The 20880-nt window shown below is 42.7% G+C and overlaps 1 protein-coding gene across 1 annotated transcript in view; it reads left to right on the top strand.

Annotated features, from left to right (window-relative positions):
* The first annotated feature begins 452 nt into the window (after window positions 1-452).
* LOC310993662 (dolichyl-diphosphooligosaccharide--protein glycosyltransferase subunit STT3B) overlaps window positions 453-20880 on the top strand; it is an 82647-nt gene continuing 62219 nt past the window's right edge. Inside the window, exon 1 of the mRNA XM_083982085.1 lies at window positions 453-1040. Coding sequence (XP_083838211.1) covers window positions 721-1040 — 320 coding nt within the window. The 5' untranslated portion in view covers window positions 453-720. The remainder of the gene's footprint in view (window positions 1041-20880) is intronic.

The raw sequence follows: 20880 nt of genomic DNA, 5'->3' as shown, positions 1-20880 counted from the left end.
AGAACATCTATCTTCACAGACCTGCCAATAGCTTTTAGCTGAAAGGAAAACTGTCTCTTTTTACATTTTGGACAAGTTGCCCATTGTCCTAACTTTGTTCTTCTGTATTTAAAAAAAAAGAAGACAATTTCAACTCTTCACGGCCAACTTCAAGCCGAATAATACGGATTTTATGTATAGTTGTGAGCGCGAGAATGACTCAATTTCATACAGCCTGGGATGATCCTTATTTCAATCAGCGGGCAACGACCATGATTTATTGTGTTCCCATTGGTGGACACGTCTGTCAATATAATCAGTGCTGCTCTCTGATTGGCTCAACGACGGTAAACCCCGCCTTCTCGTACCTGTCGATCTGTGAGAGGCCGTCTGCGTTTTCCCAAGCCCCGCCCACTGCCCCTTTCCCCCGCCCCTTTCCACCGGCGTTCAATCGTGAAGCGGATTGACTCTGTTGCAGGCTCGGTATGTGGCGCATGAGTGTGCGTTTCGGGATGTAACGGCTGTACCTCTCGGCTCCACGATACTGAGAATTCAAACATTATATTGTAAACATATAACTTAGACATATTATATGTGTTTGCGCAGGAACCTAGAAGATAGGATACCATAAGGAAGAGCGGTCACTTAAAAAAAAAAAAAAAAAAAAATAAGGGAGTTTTTACGACAGCACGGAGCGGCGGCGGCAGACACGGCAAACCCCAACCGACACCGCACGCAGAAATGGCGGAGCACCACGCAGCCAGCGACGGCAGCAGCAGCAGCAGCAGCAGGCACAAAGCGTCCACCAATGCCGGTGGCGGTGGCTCGGTACACGGGAACAGCAGACCCGGCGCCGCGGCGGGTGGAGGTGGAGGAGGAGGAGGCGGAGGAGGTGGAGGAGGAGGCGGTAAAGGAGGCCTGTCTGGCGGACTGACACAGCCGGCAGGGTGGCAGTCTCTACTCTCGTTCAGTATCCTTTTTCTGGCCTGTCTGGCGGGATTCAGCTCCAGACTTTTCGCGGTGATCCGGTTCGAGAGCATCATCCACGAGTTTGATCCATGGTAAGTTAAGCTACCAGCTAACGTTTGTCGTCGGGTTGAAGTGAAGTGAAGGGGGGGCTTGGGGCTGGAGAGAGGGGGCTGCTGCTGCTGGTGGTGGTGGTGGTTCCCCTGGTAACAACTGCTTGTAGTGTGTGTAGATTTAGGTCAAAGTCGCCCCAGGAGGTCTGTTCCTTTAAAAAATGAATGATAACGTTATATTATCTCTCCATACTCCGTAAAAGTCAGCAGCACAGCAACGACTTTTTTCTTTTTCTTTCCCCTGAACACATCTCTTCACTACTTCAGAGATGCTCCGGCTCGTACTCAGTTGATTAACACTTCTTGTTCTGTCGTGATGAACAATGACAGGATTTTTTCCTCTGATGTCCTTGGGACCAAACACTTTGAATGTGGGGGTCGGTGGCCCTGATGCATGTGTATGTGTGTGTGTGTGTGTGTGTGTGTGTGTGTGTGTGTGTTTTTTCCCTGTGAGAGGGACCTTGACATTTACAACAGTGATGATCACAGCAGCTATAGCTTGTTTGATTTTGATTTTAACATGCAGCAAGAGTTGATAAGTTTATAAGGAGTCTTCAGCTGCAGATAGGCTACAACTTTGTTTTAGCTTGTGAAAAAAAACGTGTGAATAACGGGGAAGAGATGGAGGTGGATGGTTTAACATACTCTCACTCAGCAGCACCAGTTTTAATTCAATGGGGGAAAAAAACTTAATTCAGTGCAAGAGGGTGGAGTTGAAAATGTTTCAAATCGAGATGTGATTGATTTGTGATTGATTTGGGCGACTTTATTATTATTTTTTCTTTCTTAGACTTACGGTATCATAGCTTGTAGTTGCATTTAGCAATGACGAGGACTTATTTGCATGTCGGGCTATCAGGTTTATGCACATAATTACAGCCTGTGCTCTTCCTGACCGGCAGGCTGTGTGTGTGTGTGTGTTTTAACCCGGAAGCCAACTGATCCGGTCTGGTGTGTCTGTCATCACAATGCAGGATTATTCCGCCTTGTAACAGTGTCACATGGGCTCACTAGTGTCCGCCTGGTTGCAATGCACTGTCATTCCCTCACTGCTCTCATATACAGTACTTTGTGTGCCGTTCAACCAGACGGCAGGACTGATGCATTCATTTATTAATTTTCAAGGACAGGTACTACTATGTCTTGTTCAGGGTGACATTCGTCTCCTCAATTATGTTAATAATATGATTGCATTTTGTAGCCAGGGGGTGAGGTGGGGGATCCCAGGCTTAGGGGTTATGAGAGGTTTACCATTTCCATACGGTTTCAGATGAGCTTGATCCTGCTTTGAGGCTGGAATTTGCACCGAGGACTGACCTTAGGACTGTTAATGAGTAGTTGCACTTGCAAATGTCACACGCTCTGTAGAAACTACGCTCTTTCTTCACAGCTTTGATATATCCGATTAGATATCCTGGGTGGCCACACAGTTAGTTGGTACAGTGCATGTACTATGCAATGTATGGTGTATGGTATTTTCCCTACACTTCAAAGTCACCGTGGGAGCTCCTGCATGGCATCATTTTCTACAGTTGCACAGCAAGATCTGTATAGCTCTTTGGCAACATGTCCAGAAAACAAAGGCAAACACAGTCTTTTGATATTCAGAAGTTTAAAAGCCCTCGCAGCTATGAGTCGTCTACATCTGTTGTTCTGTTTCTTTCCTATTTTTCTTTTGGACCCTGCAAACAAAGCCATGCTTGAATGGAGCCGTCTGTTGCAGGCTTAAACGTCTAAGATGCTGAATTCAGACACAAAATTACGTTTTATATCTTTTTGAAGAAAAATGCATAAATCATAAGAGATTTACACCAGCAATACTGTATATCCGCAGTCAAATATTCATAAATCTTGCAACATTTATCCCCTCCTAGTCCCTACAGTCATCCCTTGACCCTGCATGTAATCCTGATCAGCTTGCTGAGAACCATTGGCCTACATTTTTACAATAGTTAACTCTTTCAGGAATGCTTCTGTGTGTGTGTGTACGTGCAGTGCATGTTTTCTGCCACTCTGGGAATGTGAGATCAGACTTTGGGACCCCATCCCCACATTGTCAGCCATGGTGCTTGAGTTTTGTATAGATTAACACAAACCTGATCCCAGCTAACACTGTTTTGCCCCAGAATACTAAACGTACCATTATTCAAATAGGCTTTTCTGATATCATCTGTTGAGTCTTTATCCCTCTAAAATGTGGGTGTTTTATGATAATTAGTTTTTAGTTGCAGGAGGCATTACAACTTCCTCACCTCTTCTGCCAGCGAGGAGCGAGAACACGTATTGTACAACTGCAGGCACACGGGCTGCTGATTGGAAGTAGCCATCATTCCCCAGACATGCATGATTAGCGCCACTGTCATCTGAATTCTTGGATTCTGCTATTGATTTTTTTTTTCTCTGCACACAGCTTCAAATTACCTACAGCTAACCATTACGTTAAACAAGCTGGCAATTTGAAGAATCGAGATTGGATTTTCAAGCACCCAAAAGTATCAAGCTTATTCTGCAATATGCAAACAACCACGAGGCATGGCCCTGATATGACCGCCCCGTTATCTGGCTCCAGCTCGTTGATCATTGGAGGAAAAAAAACCAAGTCAGCTCTAGTTGGCATGCAAGTGAGATTTTTCTTTTACTCTTCTCCATTGCTAATATAATTAAAGTCAAAACTTGCGCCCTGTCTTAAAAAAATGCATTTCACTTTTTTTAATCAACTCCAAATTAATGCTCAGTCTTCTTCAGCTGGCGAGTCAGTCAGTGGATGGTTTCTGCTAAGGATGTTGTCATGACTGCCGCCGACCAGACTTTACCTTGTGGAGGTGTAACTCTCCGACCCTTCTTGTATAAATATATCCCTCTTTGAAGTACTAGTATTTGCCAAGCTGCTACTGGTGCTCCTCAGAAGAGAGAGATTTGTTCCTTCTTCCTTCCTCTAACTAGACTGGAAACTGGATTGTGAAGCACATGTCTGTATGGGAGGGGTGCGTTCCTTCAGAAGCAGTCAAGTCTTTTTTTCCACCTTGCTTGTGTCAGGAAATAGAGTCCGTTCTGACAGTAGAGTGAGGGGAGATGAAGCATCCCTGTCAGGCAAATAATGAGCTGGATACCGGGGTATAGCAGCACAGACATACACATTCACACTCACACTTTACACTCATACTCTCTCTCTTTGACCTGTCGGCAGCAGAACTGCTGCTGCGGCTGCTGCTTCGCATGACTGGAGCTTTGCTCAAGGTCTAGATGGAGGTTTCCCTATGTTGCCAGAGAGGAAGTTAGCTGTTAGTAGCCCAGTTCACTAGTACAGTGTGTTAAGACGTATGTGGTGTGAAAATAATGAGTTGATGAATCAGTGAGTTAAATAGTCAATCTGTCATCTCACTCATTTATCAGGCAGCTTTGTTTGTGCTTCTTCTTTTTTCCTTTTTTTTGCACGGCTACAAATAACAATCATTATCGTTATTGATGTGATGATTATTTTCAATTAATCTTAGGTAAAAACGCCTCGTAAAAAGCAGAAAATCACAATATTTGAGAGAATGAGAATAGAGAATTTTAATGTTTTAACGAGGAACTGTGTAAGTCCGGTTGCTTCCCGCTGTTTTGCTAACCCTCCTCTTGGCCATGTGCATTGTTTACAACAACACTGGCGAGAAATCAATCAATAGACCAGTGGATAACGTTTTATATATTGTATACGATGTTACGACGTGTATATTTCTATAGTTTAATCTGTCGTGAACAAGAGATGATGGGTTACGGGGCGCGTTTGTATGACAGTGCTGCTGAGACGAGAGCTGGGACACAGGAGCACGCACGTGGAAGGCAGAGGGCCTCCGTTCTCCCTCGTAACGAGTTAAGCCATTTATTAAACCATCACAATTACTCCAAAGCTGTTTCATTAAGGTAGAAATGCAGCATAGATAAGCTACAAATCCTGCATAGTTCCTATTTAAACAACATTATCATAAAAGGTGACTATATGATTCCCATCCTCTCTCTTCCTAACTAAGCGCTTAAATTGACTCATCTAAAAATTTAAATACCGTAAAACTTTCAAGATGCCAAATCAGAAATCTGTGTGTAATTGCAAGATTAGTAATGGATCTTGATTTAAATCGTACCGGTGGCGTTGAAAATGTTGAGGCTAAGGTTAGAGAGAGTTGGGATTGTAGTATTTGTGCCATCTGCTGCTGTAGTGTTTTGTGCCATCTGCGTGCACTCTTCACTGCTGCAGAGTTACCAGGTTAAGAGAAGATTTTCAGCCCAAGAGACACTGGAAAACTGCCTAACATCATCTGAAACTATCAGAACACATCATCTACTGTATCTCTGCTCTGACTCCTCGGCTCATCCCGACTGCTTGCGCGCTCTTTCACCTGCCTCTCTTTAGATATCCTGCAAAATTTAGCTGCAGTAGAAGAACTTTTTTTCCCCTTTAGAAACACATTCTCAAAATTATAACAAGTGTGATTTTAGCACCTGAAATGTCAGCAGTCTCACAGAAGTCGTGCATCGCCCCCCTCCCCCTTACACTATCCCGAACGACACATTGACATCAGATAACACTTCACACAGGATGTTTTAGTGTGTCTGACCCCTTTAATAATACCGTCTTTGCTGCAGAAAGTTGTTAAGTGCTGTGAAAATTAAATTGCCCCCACAAGTGATGTTACCAGCTCAGCTTTTTTTGAAAAGCCAGCAGAATTAGTGGGGGTAGCAGCTTCTGTGTGTGTCTCTCTGTCTTTCTTACACACACACTCTGCTATTTTCTCCCCTTCTGTCTTTTTCACGTCACACACACAAAAAAGAAACATGACGTCTCGCTGGAAGTTGATTAGGCCATCCCAGCAGCAGCTGCTGGCACAGCACCACCCTAGGTACAGCGGTAGTGTGGGAAAATGGAGAATAATTCGTGATTGATCTTCCTACCAGACACTTGGCTGGAGCTGTGATCCCTGCTTAAACCCCCGACCGACTGTCCAACAGCTTATGAAATATTCAGTGTGGATACGGTGTCCAGTTACCTGCAGTAGAAGAGGTTTTAGCCGTGGTTCCCGTCCTTGGTCATTATTAGAGGCAGATTTCCTAGACTCACGTTAGTCCTTGCTTAATAGATTGGAGATATCCCTGCAACTTATTAGCCGTTTCACAGCATACCTCGGTGTGGAAGGTAATGATAGTTTTTGGCTCCGACTCCTCAATTCATATCAGCACAGGCTCACTGTTCTCGCACAGAAGTCTCGGAAATAAGAAGGTTAAAATGTTCCTTTTCTTCCTCCCATCACACCGCTGTTTTATTTACTGGTTTCTCCTCAGTCAGGAGGCTTCATGTCAAGCCTCAGATGATTAAGTGCTATTTCCCAGACCAGGCCTCCCAGCAGACTATTGCCAGGCATAGCAGTGGAAAACAGGGGAGTCTGTGAATCTGAGGTTTGCTGCATATGTGTGTGTGTGTGTGCGTGCGACTGTGTGTGTGTGAGAGAGAGAAGCAAAGCGACAGATCTGTTCCTGAGCACCTGGGGCTTGTGTCGATGAGCACCTTCTGGTGGGAAGAGGCGTCAGGCCCGGGGAAGCCACCAGCTAGCGCGATAAAAGGCAAGCAAATAGCCCAATGTCATATCAGATTTGATTTGCAGTTAATTGTTCTACATCGTCTGGTGTTTACAGTGTCATTTATATTAAAGGTATGCTAATTATTTAAACATCAGAAAGATGATGATTTTTTTTTCTCCTGCCGTGGCTGTTTATGCCAGCTCGCTTGAATTTTCTCCTTCTGTCTTCATACCCTTTATTCTGAGGTTATCCTCTTGGCTGTGCAAATGTGTGTGTACTCAGCTGTTTGTACGTTGCCGTTCAGGCCGGTAACAAAGGGACAACACAGGTTGATTCTGTCACACTGAACTGAGGTAGCTGATGCCCTGTTATTTAGCCCGTCAGCCAATTTGGTGGGGCTATTCTGAATGTGTTGGCAAGATTGTCACCCAACAAGAGGTGCTTGTCAGCAGCCCCGCGGCCAGACTAGTCACAGATGCCACGATGGAGATGCTTAGACGGCGGTTCAGTTTGTTAGCGCGATGATGAGTGCTGTGCAGCCAGAGGAACATTCTTGTTTGTGTGTTCACCCGCACATTATAAGCCAGTTAAGTGTTTGTTTGATTTTACATTTAATTACATGGGGGTGGAAGAGGTTCAACACAGCCCACCGCTTGCATAAGCAGTAGAAGTGCAGTCTTCCACCCAGTTTTGGCAGTCGTTCACTAATGAGATTTTAAGAGCATTGTCCTCTGACAGCTTTGAGCTCTGTGTTGCAAATCTTCACTCTTTACTGAGGGCTAAACAGTGTGATCTTGTACCTCTATAACTTTCAGCAACACAAGAAACCAATTACACTCCAGCTCGGTGCTTACGTCTCTACATCTACAACGCTGATGACACTGTTAGTCGTACACCGCACGTTCACTAACCAGTAATGGGCCTCCACTGTTGAACTCAGTTTAAGTCAAATGTATTTATTTCAGATCATTGTTGTTCCATCCAAATGGTCTCATATCTTAGATGTCCTTATTGTAGTGCCTATAGGTTTATAACTTATGGTTTGGATGCTCACTGGCAAGATAACGGATGTGAAAATGTCAACTCACATGACATGGCACTAAAATTAGATAGTATCACGTATGTGTCAACGTTTTAGATGGAGAAGATAATGCAGGTTTCCTGTAGTTGCTTTTTTAGTTCCTCACATTGCGTGACACCATTAACCAAACACAATTTCTTTTAAATCCATACAACATGCATCAGCTTTTGTCTCTGTTATTTCAGAGGTTGAATTGATACTGATGAAGGTTGTTGAGGGGAGAATTAAGTCTTTCTTGAAAAAAGAGATTATGTAAGTGGTTTTGTTTGGCTATAGTCATTATGTGGTTGGGTTTCAAAGTACTTCAATATGCATATTACAGGAAGTACACATTGATATTGACTCGAAACCCTGTATTGTTGAACTGTATTATTGTCATAAAGTCAAATTTACCTGTCAATTTCAACCTTTTTGGACTAGTTGAGGGTGGGCGCTCTCGTTCCAACCAAACGGCTGTCAGCCCACCGATGCAACTGGTCCAACTGTGGCACATGGTCCATGTCAGTGAGAGAGTGAGAGGTTTGGAGGAGCTGAGTGGATTCATGCGCTGCACACAACTCTACAGTGAAGTAACAGCACAAAATATGAAAACTGCAAAAAACAAATTATATTTGAAACTATGGCGAGACAAGACTGAAACAAGGTCTATGTAATTAATGGGATTTGCCTAGTGTGGCTAACAGCAGCAGTCTGTATGTTGAACGTAGTTATGCATTATTCAGGTCCAGTGGTTATTTGTTAGATGATTTTTGACACAGCCAACATACAAACTTATTTTTAATTTTCTTCACACTGGCTCAGGTGGGCTTGGGCTGCAGCAGGTAACCGATGTGGCACATAAATATAATATTAATAAACAATTAAACCGACTAGTATTTCATGCCGACAAGTGAGCGTTAAGTCGAATAACCAGAGACATCCCTTTGTAAACTCAAAATAACATGGTGCTACTTCATGCACGCAATTAGTTTGTGTCACACAGGGTGGAGATGCGTGGTTGCTGCATCTTTTGTCAGGCTGCTTGTTCTGTCTTGTCACGGGCACTTTGATGCGATTGCTGTTCCATGACCACCCAGCCTGCAGAACCCATCGGCCCGGGGAAAAACAGAAGGAGCCGGGTGTCCACTTAACGAACGCAGGGCTGTAATTGACAGCGCTGCTTTTGAATTCCTGTGCTTCCCCCATAGAGACTGTTCTGTGCATAAGTAGTAGCGTTGTAGGATCTGCTCATGAGTCGGTCTTCACTATTAGTATTTCCCGACCACCACTGAGGAGAACAACCATCACAGTGAACTGAGACAGACTGGACAACAATATATATGAGCCAGTGCATCGTCAGTGTTAGATCTTTTGAAAGGGGGGCTACAAAGTCAGATGTTGTGTGTTACTGGTGGGTGAGAGGCTTTGGAAGAACAAACAAAGAACGGCCAACGGCTGTAGATGATGCATGTGTAGAGCCAGCCCTAAAGTAGGACTTATCCCAAGGGGAAATGAGCTATACTTGAACGAGGAAAAGCTATATCTGCTTGTTACGACAGTTATGTGACTTTGTCCGTGGTTACTGTGTACATCATTGTTGGTTATACAATTCTTGAATATCGGCCCAGCTTTGCTTTGCTTTTTCTTTTTTTTATTCTCCTCCATTTCTCCACGTTGGCTTTGAAGTGGTCCTCGATGCCCTCTGGATAGAAGACAGAGGATGTTGGTGGGGAGAGTGGGGCAGAAGGAACAGAGTGGATCTGTGCTTATCATACATCCCTGTCCTCTTACTGACAGGAGTCAGCGTGCAGCTCTGTGGGCGAGCGCACCTGCATACAGAGCGGAGAAGAAAGGAGGAGTGAGAGGAACAGTGGTAGGATGGTAGGAGGCGTAGAGGGAGAGAAGAAATTACTGCCTGCCAGGCACCCAATCTGAGGGAGGTTTTGGTTGTGGAGCCAAAGAGATTTCATTGTTCCAAAAACTGCTTTATCACTTTGTTTTGTGTGTGCATGTACATGTGTAATGTCACCGCTTTATGTTTTTTTAATCACGGAGGATAAGGCTGATTTTTTTATTATTATTTTGTCAGCTTCTGCCTCAGGTTAAATTGAATGTCTTCTGTAGCTGATAGACTACTTACAGCAGAGCCCATTTAATAAGATCAGCTGCTTAAAGCATCTCTAAAGCATTACTGAATAGTTCAAATAGCTCAACTCAGCTTATCCTTGAGTAATTTTTCTCCTTTCAATTTAATCCCTCCAACATTTCGCACAAACTCCCTAGAAACTCCCCATTGAGCATCGGCGGCAAACCCAGGTAGATGGCTAAGAGCCAGCTTATCAAAGAAAACCTTAAGTAGAGGTTATTCTGAAGGTCAGGTAGTTGTAATCACACCGTGGTGCTTGATGTAATAATTGGATAACTTCTGTTTTGTACTCAGCAAGGTGGTTACGTTATATTAAGTTACCACTTAAAGGTGGGCGACTTCTCTTGCTCTAACAGCAGGAGAGCTGCTAGCCTCCCTGCTAGCATCCTCTCCACTTCACCAGATAAAGTGCATTTAAAAACACTGATATTTTGGTTCAACTTTGAGACATTTGGGGTCAAAGCTCCTGCATCATTCACAACACTTGTTAGAACTCTTTTATACATTTCACGTTTTTTCTTATACAACTTTTGCTTTAAAATGTGTTCTCTAAAAGCAGGCAGAAGCTCAAGGCTAATGTCCTGTCCCTGTCCCAGGGATGATAGGAAATGAAAATGTCTTCAAGTCATTAAAATGAACACTAATTAATAATGAATGGGTTGTGGGTGATGAAATCAATAATGAGGAAAATATTAATTACATTCTCTAAAATGTGATTAGAGCTGCAGTCCTCTGCTGCCTTGCAGGAACCGGAGCAAAATAAATATGATTTATTTCCTCAACGTTTTGATTAAGCGGCGTTTATATTGCTAACAATGATGAATCATAATAATATCAAAGTAAATACAACAACATTTTGAATTTGTATTCACTTAGGGACAGTCAAAACAGTTTTTGAGGACAGTTTGGCAGCAGAGCTCTGCACTAAAGTGTAAAGAGTAGAATTATGGGTCTAAGCAGACTCACTTTTATAATTTTGTAATACCATGATATAATATTGTCACACTACAAAAAATGCAGTGATGTAAATCTTAGGTCATATATCGCCCACCCTAGTTAACACTGCGTGTCTCATGTTGAGATTTGCCTGCTTAATTCTCTGTGTATTATGCCCGTTGGCTGGTTTCCCCGGTTAGATGATTGGCTGGCTGTCAGTTTGGCACCACTTAAATGTCTTGTGTTCTGTTGTCATTTAGATTTTATGTCTTCATTGGAAGTGCTTCATTCTTTTTCTTTGTTTGAAGGTAAGATTTCAGTTGTTTTTTTCCTCTTTTAATCCCATGCAAATGAATCTGTTATTTAGTTTTCAGATTGTTTTATGAAATAGCAGTAATTCAAAGCAGTCTGTTCTGTTCCAGTCTTTTATCACTATGCAGTCAAACTAAAACCATTGCTAAATCTAATCTCAGCGATGATTGCTGCATTCCCTAGAAAGGTTTACTTGGCTTCTGCCTCATTTTCCACCACTCTGTTTAAATCCTCCACAATGTCCTGTCTCGTTAGAATATTTATATACTCTGGAACTGTCATCTTTTTGGTTTTCCGTCTTTGTGTTGTACCCTGTGATTAAATGGGCTTGTTCTGGGCGCTTTGTTTCCCTCCTACGCCAACAGAAGAATTAAAAAATGCTCCTGCTATTGCCCTGACCAAGACGCTGGCCTCACAACTTAAGTTGGTCCCTCAGGGCGAACAGAGTGGCTTCCCATAGCTCTGAACAAATTAGGTTGTATCAAATGCAGAGAAGGATTTACCAAAGAGAATCATGTAACTTTGGCTCACTGTTGTATTTAGAGGAGTATAAATATGTTTAGGGCTGGAGCTAATGAATTCCAAAACACAGGAGCTGCAAAATGTGTCACAACATACCGTTATAAATGAGGCAATGAACCGGTGTGGTGCTACAGAGGAGGCGCAGGCCTAGAAGAACAGTCATATTTTCCAGCTGTAAAGGAACACACTTGTTTGGTTAAAGAAAAAATACATAATCGTTTTAATTTTTCTTGTGTGTTGTCTGTGAAAATGAAATGCAAAAATTTCCTTCGCTGCCAACATCTTGACTCGTATCGCATCATCTGTCAAAATGATGGTTGCCCAATTTTTCAAAGTCCCCAGAGAGCAGCGTTCAGCTCAGCCTACAGTAGACGGGGTCTTCTTGTGGGGGCGCTGGAAGAGCTGACAGCAATTGAAAGTGAGGATGAAAACTTGAAAGTGCTGCTGATTATGACTGTGCGCATATATTTTTCCCCCCAGTCCTTCCAGTCTTTGTCTTCCTGTCACCAGTATCTTTCCCCTCTTGGCAGCACCCTGTCTCGTGTTCTCCGGCTGCAGATGTGTCCATTGTTCATCTGCTGCGCTTGTGCTCATTCTCATCAGCCCATTGAGAGCAGATGACTTCATTGTCACAGCCAAGCCACTGGCAAGCCCCACCTGGTGTGACATTACGGAGCATTACGGCGCCATGAGGCCACGGCTTTGTTTCAGGTCGGCAGAAGCGGCTGACAGCCAGGCAAGGACACGACTGCCCGGGGTCGCTCTCTCTCTCCGCCGGTGCAGGGCACAGACAAATGGAGGAGTAGTCGAGGGGAGGAAGAGGGTGGAGCAGGGCTCAGGGTGGAGGAAGAGAAATGACAGATGGACAAATGGAGTGGTGTCAAGTGGGATAGAATAACAGCTGGAATAGGTTGTCAGTCTTTGAGTGGCCGAGAAAGACGAGCCTGTCAGGAGGCTGTCATATCATCGTGGTTATCAAGAGGAGCAGCTGGCAGGTAGTCTGGACGAGCCACGGCAGCTATGACGCAACGTGGAGATTGGACTGCAGGAAATGGCGAAATGGGCCTGATTTTAAGACCAGCACCAGACATTTGTACATCCATGTCAAAGGTTGCGAAGAAATACAGAAATGTAGAATATAAAATGTGGTCGTGCTCCAGGGTTTGTTTTGACTTTGGTCTTGCACTTTGTTGTGGCACCTTTGGCATTTCAGGAGTCTGAATATTTTAGTTTGAATACTTAAGTTGTCAAAGGTCTCCACTTCATCTTCTAACATCCTCTGTAAAAAAAACAAACAACAAAAACAAAACGCTCCGTCTCTCCTGCTGCTGACCTCTGGAAACGGATGACAGTTGTGGATTACTGCGTGGCAAAGGTGAAATTTCTGCTGAGAGGAAAAATGGGAGGTGACTCAGATTGAAATTAATCATCTGCAACAAATTAATCAAGAAAGTTCAAAGCCCTTAAAAATCCATTATAGGCGTTTAATACCCAGAGCGAGAGGTTCTAACCCTGCAAGGATAGACCTCAAAGTAGGACTGTTATCGTTATCGATAATTTTCTTTAAAATATTTGTGCATCTCATGCCTAACGACTTACTTTTAGTTAAAAAAATTGAATTTAACTTCATCTCTTTATTCAACCACCTTTCTTGCTTAGGGCTACAGTTATAACTGTTAAAATTATTATAAGCAAAGGTAAATCAGTCTAAGTGGCCTGACGTCAGTAAAGGCGCCCCATGTGCAGAGGCTATAGTCCTCGCTGCAGCTGGCCCCGGATCGAATCCCGACTCTGGCGGCCCTTAGCCGCATGTCATTCCCCCTCTCTCTGCTTCCCCTCGACTAGACTATCAATTAAAGGCAAAAAAGCCCCCAAAATATACTTAAAAAATACCCTATGTCTTTACTCCTCGTGTTCCAACACTAGAGAACTTGTTTTACCTTTCTTGTCGACCAAACGGTGCTGTTCTCTCTCAGGTATTTAAATACTGCCAGACCGGTCACCACACACACGTGCTGCCCCTCATATCATCAATAGATATACATCATTATTGAATTGTCTCCCAGCCCCACCTTAAAGGTTCGTCTGTTGAAGCTGTTTGTGCAGACGCAGCCAAAAGTTAAGATTTAAAGAATTCTTTATTTTTGCTTGTGATAAACAATGTCATAGCCAATACCATGGAAGAGATGATATTTATAATATTTTGACAACTTTGACATTTGATTTACTCATTTATTCATGAGGAACGACTACTCAGAAGTCCCAGGGATACTATGGTTGTGTTTTGTTTTCTTGCCGGAAACTTTAGGTCAGTGTCATTATCTAACCACCTGCCTTCTACTATCATCTCTGTGCCAGTCAGAGTGACAGAAGGCACAATGTAATGTGAGTGCTCGCTGAGAATAGGTTTCCCTCATGGAAACTGCGGGCATTGTTGGCAATGCAGCTAACCTGCTGCTATAAAAAAAAAAAAATCTAAGCAGTGCTTTGAGAAAAGCATGACTCATTGTGGCTCCAGGCAACCCACAGCAGGCATCACTGCACTTGCAGGCCATTAGATAAACAGTTTGTTTCGGCCTTAAGACATCCTCAGATTTGAAAACGCAGCCCTTTCAAATTTCAGTGAAAGATTATAGGCTTATCACAGACTGCTTTTTAACCCTTTTTGACAGATAAATATAGTAACATAGTATAAATAGTGGTATAAAATGCAAAAGAGAGAAGGGACTTTTTGATCAGGGTCAGGGTGTAGTTTACAGAGCTAAAAAAAGGTGTGTAATTCTGTCTCTCTCTTTTGAGCCAATTACGAAAAAGGATTCCCACTTTTTTGTTGCGTCAGACAGACACTGACAGATAACACTGTCAAACTGATTATATTGGCACGTCTCAGATCATGGGTTATTCCATCCCATAGATACCAACTCATTTAATCCATGGGACTTTGCAAAATCCTACTGCTCTACTCCCAAATACTTTTTTAGTTATTTTCTACTTCTAGGAGCTAAATTTCTTTCTTTTCTTCTTTTTTGAACTAATTTCAGACATCAACTAGTAGCATTAGAAAACAATAAAACATAAATTTATTGAAGATACTTTTGGCAAGTAGAAAGCGATGGAAAAATATCATAAGTCCTGTTTTGCAGAGAAGTTGTGTGAGAAGGCTTGGTTCAGAAGAAGAGCCTTGAGATAGTAGAGGTATGCCACCTGCTTTGATACAGCAAAGTTTCGAGAACATCTTTCTGCAACGTAAGCGATAACGTGGTTGTTGCTAGGCAAGGTGATACGCTGTTTAAATACTGAGAGACCTCTTTGTTTGGGGAGCTCCTCTCCCACAACCTTGTTTGTGTGAGATCCTGTGCACTGCTTGAATAAAGAGATGTTGACGTCATCATCCTCGTTGTGAGAGTGGTGACTTTTCACCCACATAATTCTATAACCTGAAAATGGTTGCAAGTTGATCCTTCAACACTGGACCAGTGGTGTGGGGTTGTGGAAGAAATCTATTGTATGGAGAGACTTACTTTGGTTTTAAGACTGTAACAACCATGATAACCTCATGTTCTTTGTTTGTAAATTTCACACAAGTATAAAAAAAGAAAAAATTATAAAGCAAGTCTGAGTTTATAACACACAGACATGCAGTCCTAATTTACTTCAAGAAGATGACAGTTGATGGTGAGACAATGAAGTCCCGCTCCATCGGAAAAAAGTGGTCAACTGTCACAAGACAGCCTACACTAATGGAGGAGTTGATCTTTTCATGTGGCTTAGTTGGTAACAGACAAGGAACCACTGAAGATGAGAGGTTTGTGTTCTGACTTGACAGATGATGCTGCAGCTTGCTTACATCTCCAGAAGTACTTCTTGGTGAAGTGTAGCTTTTTTTTTTTCCAGAAACGGTGTTTCTGATCCTGCACTCAAACAGCAAACCAAGTCACACTGACTGCTGAGAAAGCAACAGAGCTCACAACACACAGAGACACATGGGAGGGAAGAGACATTTTAGATTTTATGATTGGGAAATGGTTAAGTGATATAAATGAGTTAAGATTCAAAGATTGATTCGAACAAGATGGCTTCGGCCTGTTTAAAACAAAACAAGTATTAACAAGCTGTAACCTAATGTAAAACCTGCTCAACAGGTATCACACATAACGTCTCCAATCCAGCATGGCACTAACACCTTTTGAAATAAAACCACTGAATATATTGTTGCAGCCAGGCAAAAGTGTAAAAAAAAAAAAAAAAGTTACATGATGAAGCATCAGTTTGACACATTTTACATTTTATTTTATTGCAGCAATGGATATCACGACTTTCCCATAAAAAAGGATTTCAGGAAATTAAAATAATCTACTGTGAAAATTCACAGTAGGTTTTCCGCTCCGAGGCTATCTTTAGTACGATGTGAGACACTTCATTTTGTATGCAGGACCAATAACTTCTAGATGTGACCGAGATATGTTAATATCACTACACAGATTCAACATTTGTGGCTGTGAACATTTGTGTATTCAGAGGAGTTGTACATCAGATTTTTTTTTCTCCAGTAACTCAAACATTGAACTCTGCTTTTGCCCTAAAATATCCTCTATTGTTTAAGTTAAACAACAAGCGTACTGACCTTTTGAACCAACACCTTTTACTTGGTTTACCTCGTAGTTTGTCCCAAAAAAGATACAGCATGGTGGTGAGTGTTTAGTAAGGTAGACCCAAAAAATGAATTTGTGTGGTTGGACGACGTGGTGGTGGGTAATGCCAACAGGAAGGATTGTCTAGTTTTTGATGTTCTTAGTAAATGTGTCTTGTAATCCCATTTGAGATGGGCCACAATGGTGGCATGACACAAAAATTAAATATTAATTCATTAATTCATTAATTTTACTGTATGTGACTACACATTTCCACTAAGGAAGTTCCTGGTAAAGGAAGGGGGGACTTAACAGGAACGCCCTCTCGCCGTGCCTCTACAGCAGAGTAGGACCCGCTGGACTCCTGAGGTGACATAATCATTATGCAATAGTTTTGATTGTTGCGTAATCACGTTGTTGTCTGTCCACTTATCATACATCTTAAAGCTAATGCTTCTCTTCTGTTGAGTTTTAAAAATGCTGCTTATTTTTGCGCTTTCTGTTTCCGTCTCATCCCGCACTGAGTAAACCTCAAGCCCCACCCGCGAGTTTTTCAGGGCCACTTGGAGTACCTTGCCTGAGGCAGCGACTTGTTTAGCCCCAGTATGAGTTCTGGGAGTTCCTGCATTTGTGTGTTTCAAATACAGTATTGTTATAGTGCAAGCTTGCTTTTTATGCCCTATAACTCATTTATGTGTGAAAAGGGCATTACAGGGTTACTGTATATTGTGATTAAACTATTACATTTGCAGCCATATTTTGGATAATTATTGAGTTTAATTCATTCAGAGTATTTTCTCATTCCACTTGCAGTCTCATCTTGCAGCGTTTCAGTCTGCGGAGACGCAACTCGGCCTACTCGCTTTGCCTTTTATGGCGCCTCCTCCTGATCTAGGCAAGTCTTCAGAACAGATTTGCTGAAATTAATAAATAAAATGATTTTTCTCCCAGCCAGCTCTTTAATTTAATGTGTCCTTGAGACATGTAGCACCACAGGAGTAGAAGAGTTTTCCCTTCCAAATGCTAATCATTGTCCCGAGTGCCGTACACCCTCATGTCTGCTGTGGTCCTTCTGCATTTCCCAACCACAGCATGGACCGACCCACTTGATTTGGAGGCTTAGTCTTTTGCCTTCCACTGAAACCCTGAAAACTTGCTGCCGTCCTCAGAAGCTGCCGCTCTCATTGTTCACATTTTCGTCAAGCTGTTTTTGCTTGGTGGGGGAGAAGGAAGGCGCCGATTCTTGGACTCTTGTTTCTGAGTCACAGCAGCAGTTTGGCAGTCTAATTCACTTTCTCTGAGTCAGCCACCATATGGAAGTCATAGTGATGCCAACGTGCCCTTCACATTTCTCTCATCTTATCTTGTTCTGTCAGAAGAAAACATGCTGAAGATGCATTGTCTTGTAGGTTCTATACTATGACATAGACAGTGGACATGTATGTTTTGAACTTCATGTTTTTTGCCTTTATTGTGACAGAGTCAGGAAAGAGATATGGGATGGCATACAGCTAAGGGCTGTGGGTGTGACTACTGGCAGTAATTACTAAACCTAAATGCTACAGGCCCTACCTGGTGAGCCACAGGGCGCCCCGCGGACATGGTTTTGTTCGTACTACATTTGAAGTCTGCATGCATAGATGTCATTATTCCTTGATCACAATGGGGGGAAACCGATGCAGTATTGCAGTGCATGTTTTTTGTGGGGAATGATTGTACCGATACGCAGATATGAATCTTTTATTATGTAAATTGCAAATATGAATTTGAGTTTTTGGCCCTAGATTACTTAAAGCAGATATCAGCTTCACGGCCGTTTCGGCTAATGCTGCGTTCAAGGCAGGCTTTTGAAACCGTAAGTTACAGCTTCAAGTCACAACTACGACTTGGTAGCGTTCCAGGTAACCCGTAGCTCGTGTTTTTACCATCCTGTTGTCTGTGAAAGTTCCCTATAACGGCCACTCGTAACTTCCGACCCGTGAACTCGTACCAGATCGAACTGGTATGACTTCACAGGAAGGAAAAACACAAAGTACGAGTTTCTTTGAACGCACCATGAGTTAGCAGCCCCCACCCTTGTCAGGCATCAATTGGTCCTCGTGCTACGTCACCACATTCACGCGCATCCCTTGGCTGCACACACAGCCCTTCATGCCGTTCTCTCTCCTCATTGGATAACACTTGTATCCCACAAGGAAAATTTTCTCCTCGGGTTACAGCAGAGCAGAGTGACGGAGAGACTCGTGTTTAGGCTGAAATACTTCATGTAAGTGATTGCTGACGGAAAATAGGACTATTTAGGACTTATATTAACAAAAACATTCCACTGATATCTGCTTTAAATGCTTTTTATGACTGTGTTGGTCAGTCCGGTCTGCTCCATGATCAAATTGAGTGAGCTGAACCGTCTGAGAACTTTATCTCATCAGATAAAACAAATGTTGACAACATTTCCTTTAGGACATAATTTACTGTTGCAGAAAAGCCAATAAATGGTAACGTGCCACAATATGTTATTGCAGTACCTAGGTTTTCACAGAATGTTGTTACAATAATATTGAATCGTGAATTAAGCATTGTGCATTGTGAGACCTCTGGTTATTCCCACCTCTAATGCATGACTGTGAACTTTGGCCTGCATGCAGAAGGCCGGCACACACACTCAAACAAATGATTTAAAATTTATGCTGAGGGGGAATTGGAGGAATCATGCCTAGGTTTGGCTGAGTGTGGATTCTAGGTCACCGCTGCCAAGTCCTTGTAAAACTGAATGATTCTATAATAATGAGGTCTTTAAACTTCTTGCTTGTTTTGTACAATCTGTTGTTACATCTGCTCCGTCTCCCATGGACCTGCCTGTTTCATGAACAGTGTTTTGGTCTCTTCCAGCTCAGTACAACTTTGTAGTGGTTTCCTACTGGCTTTTTCTACCTTGGCTATACTTCATATGAGGTGATGGATGGTTTTTTAGGGTACTATCAGACTGCAGATATTGCAGAATAACTTTCCTGTGTCATTAAGAAATATAGCTGCAGTTAATAACGAGGATTATTCTTGACCCTTAACTAAATAACTTGGTGCAATGATGTCACTGCTTATATACTGCTAATATTCGAAATGTTTTACTTATACATCTTCAATAGCTTGAAATTTATTCCGTTTTTACTTCTTCTTGCCACTGTTCTCTTTTTGACGCACATTACCTTTGTGCTTTTCCCTCCCTGGTCCTTTGTATTTGACAGCGAAATCAAAGAGTGTGAAGTTAATGTAAGGTTGTGATGGTGTCATCCAGATCTTCTCGCAGTATTTCATCTCAACCTGTGACCTTCAAAGCTTGTTTCTTTTTAAGCAGTTGCACTCTGGTTAGTGAGATCAAGGAGGTTATTTCTGACACTTAAGGAATGAATCCAGCTCTGATGATGGCACCTACCCATTAAAAATACTTTCAAAGCTTCATTGGAATATATAGACGAGATCATTAGGCACTTGATATGATTTCACTCAGGAGAGATAAGTGACCTCATCCTTTGACATTTCCTTTCAAGATAGCTTCAGCAATTTGGCAATTACTACGATCATTAGAATTTCATTTACCATGACTGCTTACCTTGACCTTGAAATATAGTTCTTCAAACCAAGAGGCAAACCGTGAGGTACTATTCACTGTGTCATTCTCAATTTCTTGTTTGCCAATTTCTGGTTTCTTTTATGTCTCTCTCTTCTCCTCCCATGAGTATGTCTTTGTAACTTAGCAAGCAATTCCTGTACTCAATCTGTGATCTAACTCCCATCTGCTCCTTCCAGCTACCCAGAGTCTCATTTCAAAGGCAGATGAACTTGTAAAGGCCCTGGATGGTTCTGTCACCTGTCAACCCAGTTGCTTTAAAAGCTTTAAGATCCAAGTTTCCGGCAGTGACATTACTAATAAAATGAAACTAGTTCTTTAGTCTTTAAACAAAGATGTCTCTCCTTAAGTTAATAGGGCCGACTCTGACACTAGCACAAAGCCGGTCCCTCAGAGGTGCCACGCTGCACAGCCTGTGTGACATTAGTCTCGCTGTCTGCATCAGCATCATTCAGTTGCGGAGGGAAATCAACAGGACGATTCCCTCTTCTGCATTTCTGGGCTGCAGTTCAATCAGGAATCTTGTGCTGAGAGAGTCATCTGTCTCTTTCTCCTTCTCCATCACCCTCTTTCTTCAGCTAAACCACACACACACACACACACACACACACACACACCCCGCCTGCAGTTGCTGCAGCTAGAGCTGGCATAATGTCATTACAAGACTCCCAGTGAAGGTTGGGACCCATTTGATGGGGCCCGCTAGACAAAAGCTGAATTTGGCTGCAAATGAACTGCAGTCCCATCTCTCAGACTGCCTGCAATAGGGTGCTGGATCTGTTTCCCCCTCTGGCTGGGATTTGGAGATTTGCTACCCAGACAAGAGAGCGAGCGGAAGCCTTTGCTCTCATTCACCACTCCAAATCTGTCGGGCGAGGGTTGAGAGAGTGTGGAGTTTTCATCCAGGATGAGCTCATTGTTGTCTTTTATGTATTCTCTTTGCCCGGAGCCCCGTTTTCTACTAAGATGCTATCACTGTGCATTTCACACAGATACATTATCTGTGAAGTGCTTGTGCTGCTTGATTTTCATCT

This window comes from Trachurus trachurus (assembly GCF_905171665.1).
Source record: "Trachurus trachurus genome assembly, chromosome: 11".
Lineage (NCBI taxonomy): Eukaryota > Metazoa > Chordata > Actinopteri > Carangiformes > Carangidae > Trachurus > Trachurus trachurus.
Note: the sequence above shows the minus strand (reverse complement) of the source record. Positions and strands in the feature narration are given on the sequence as shown.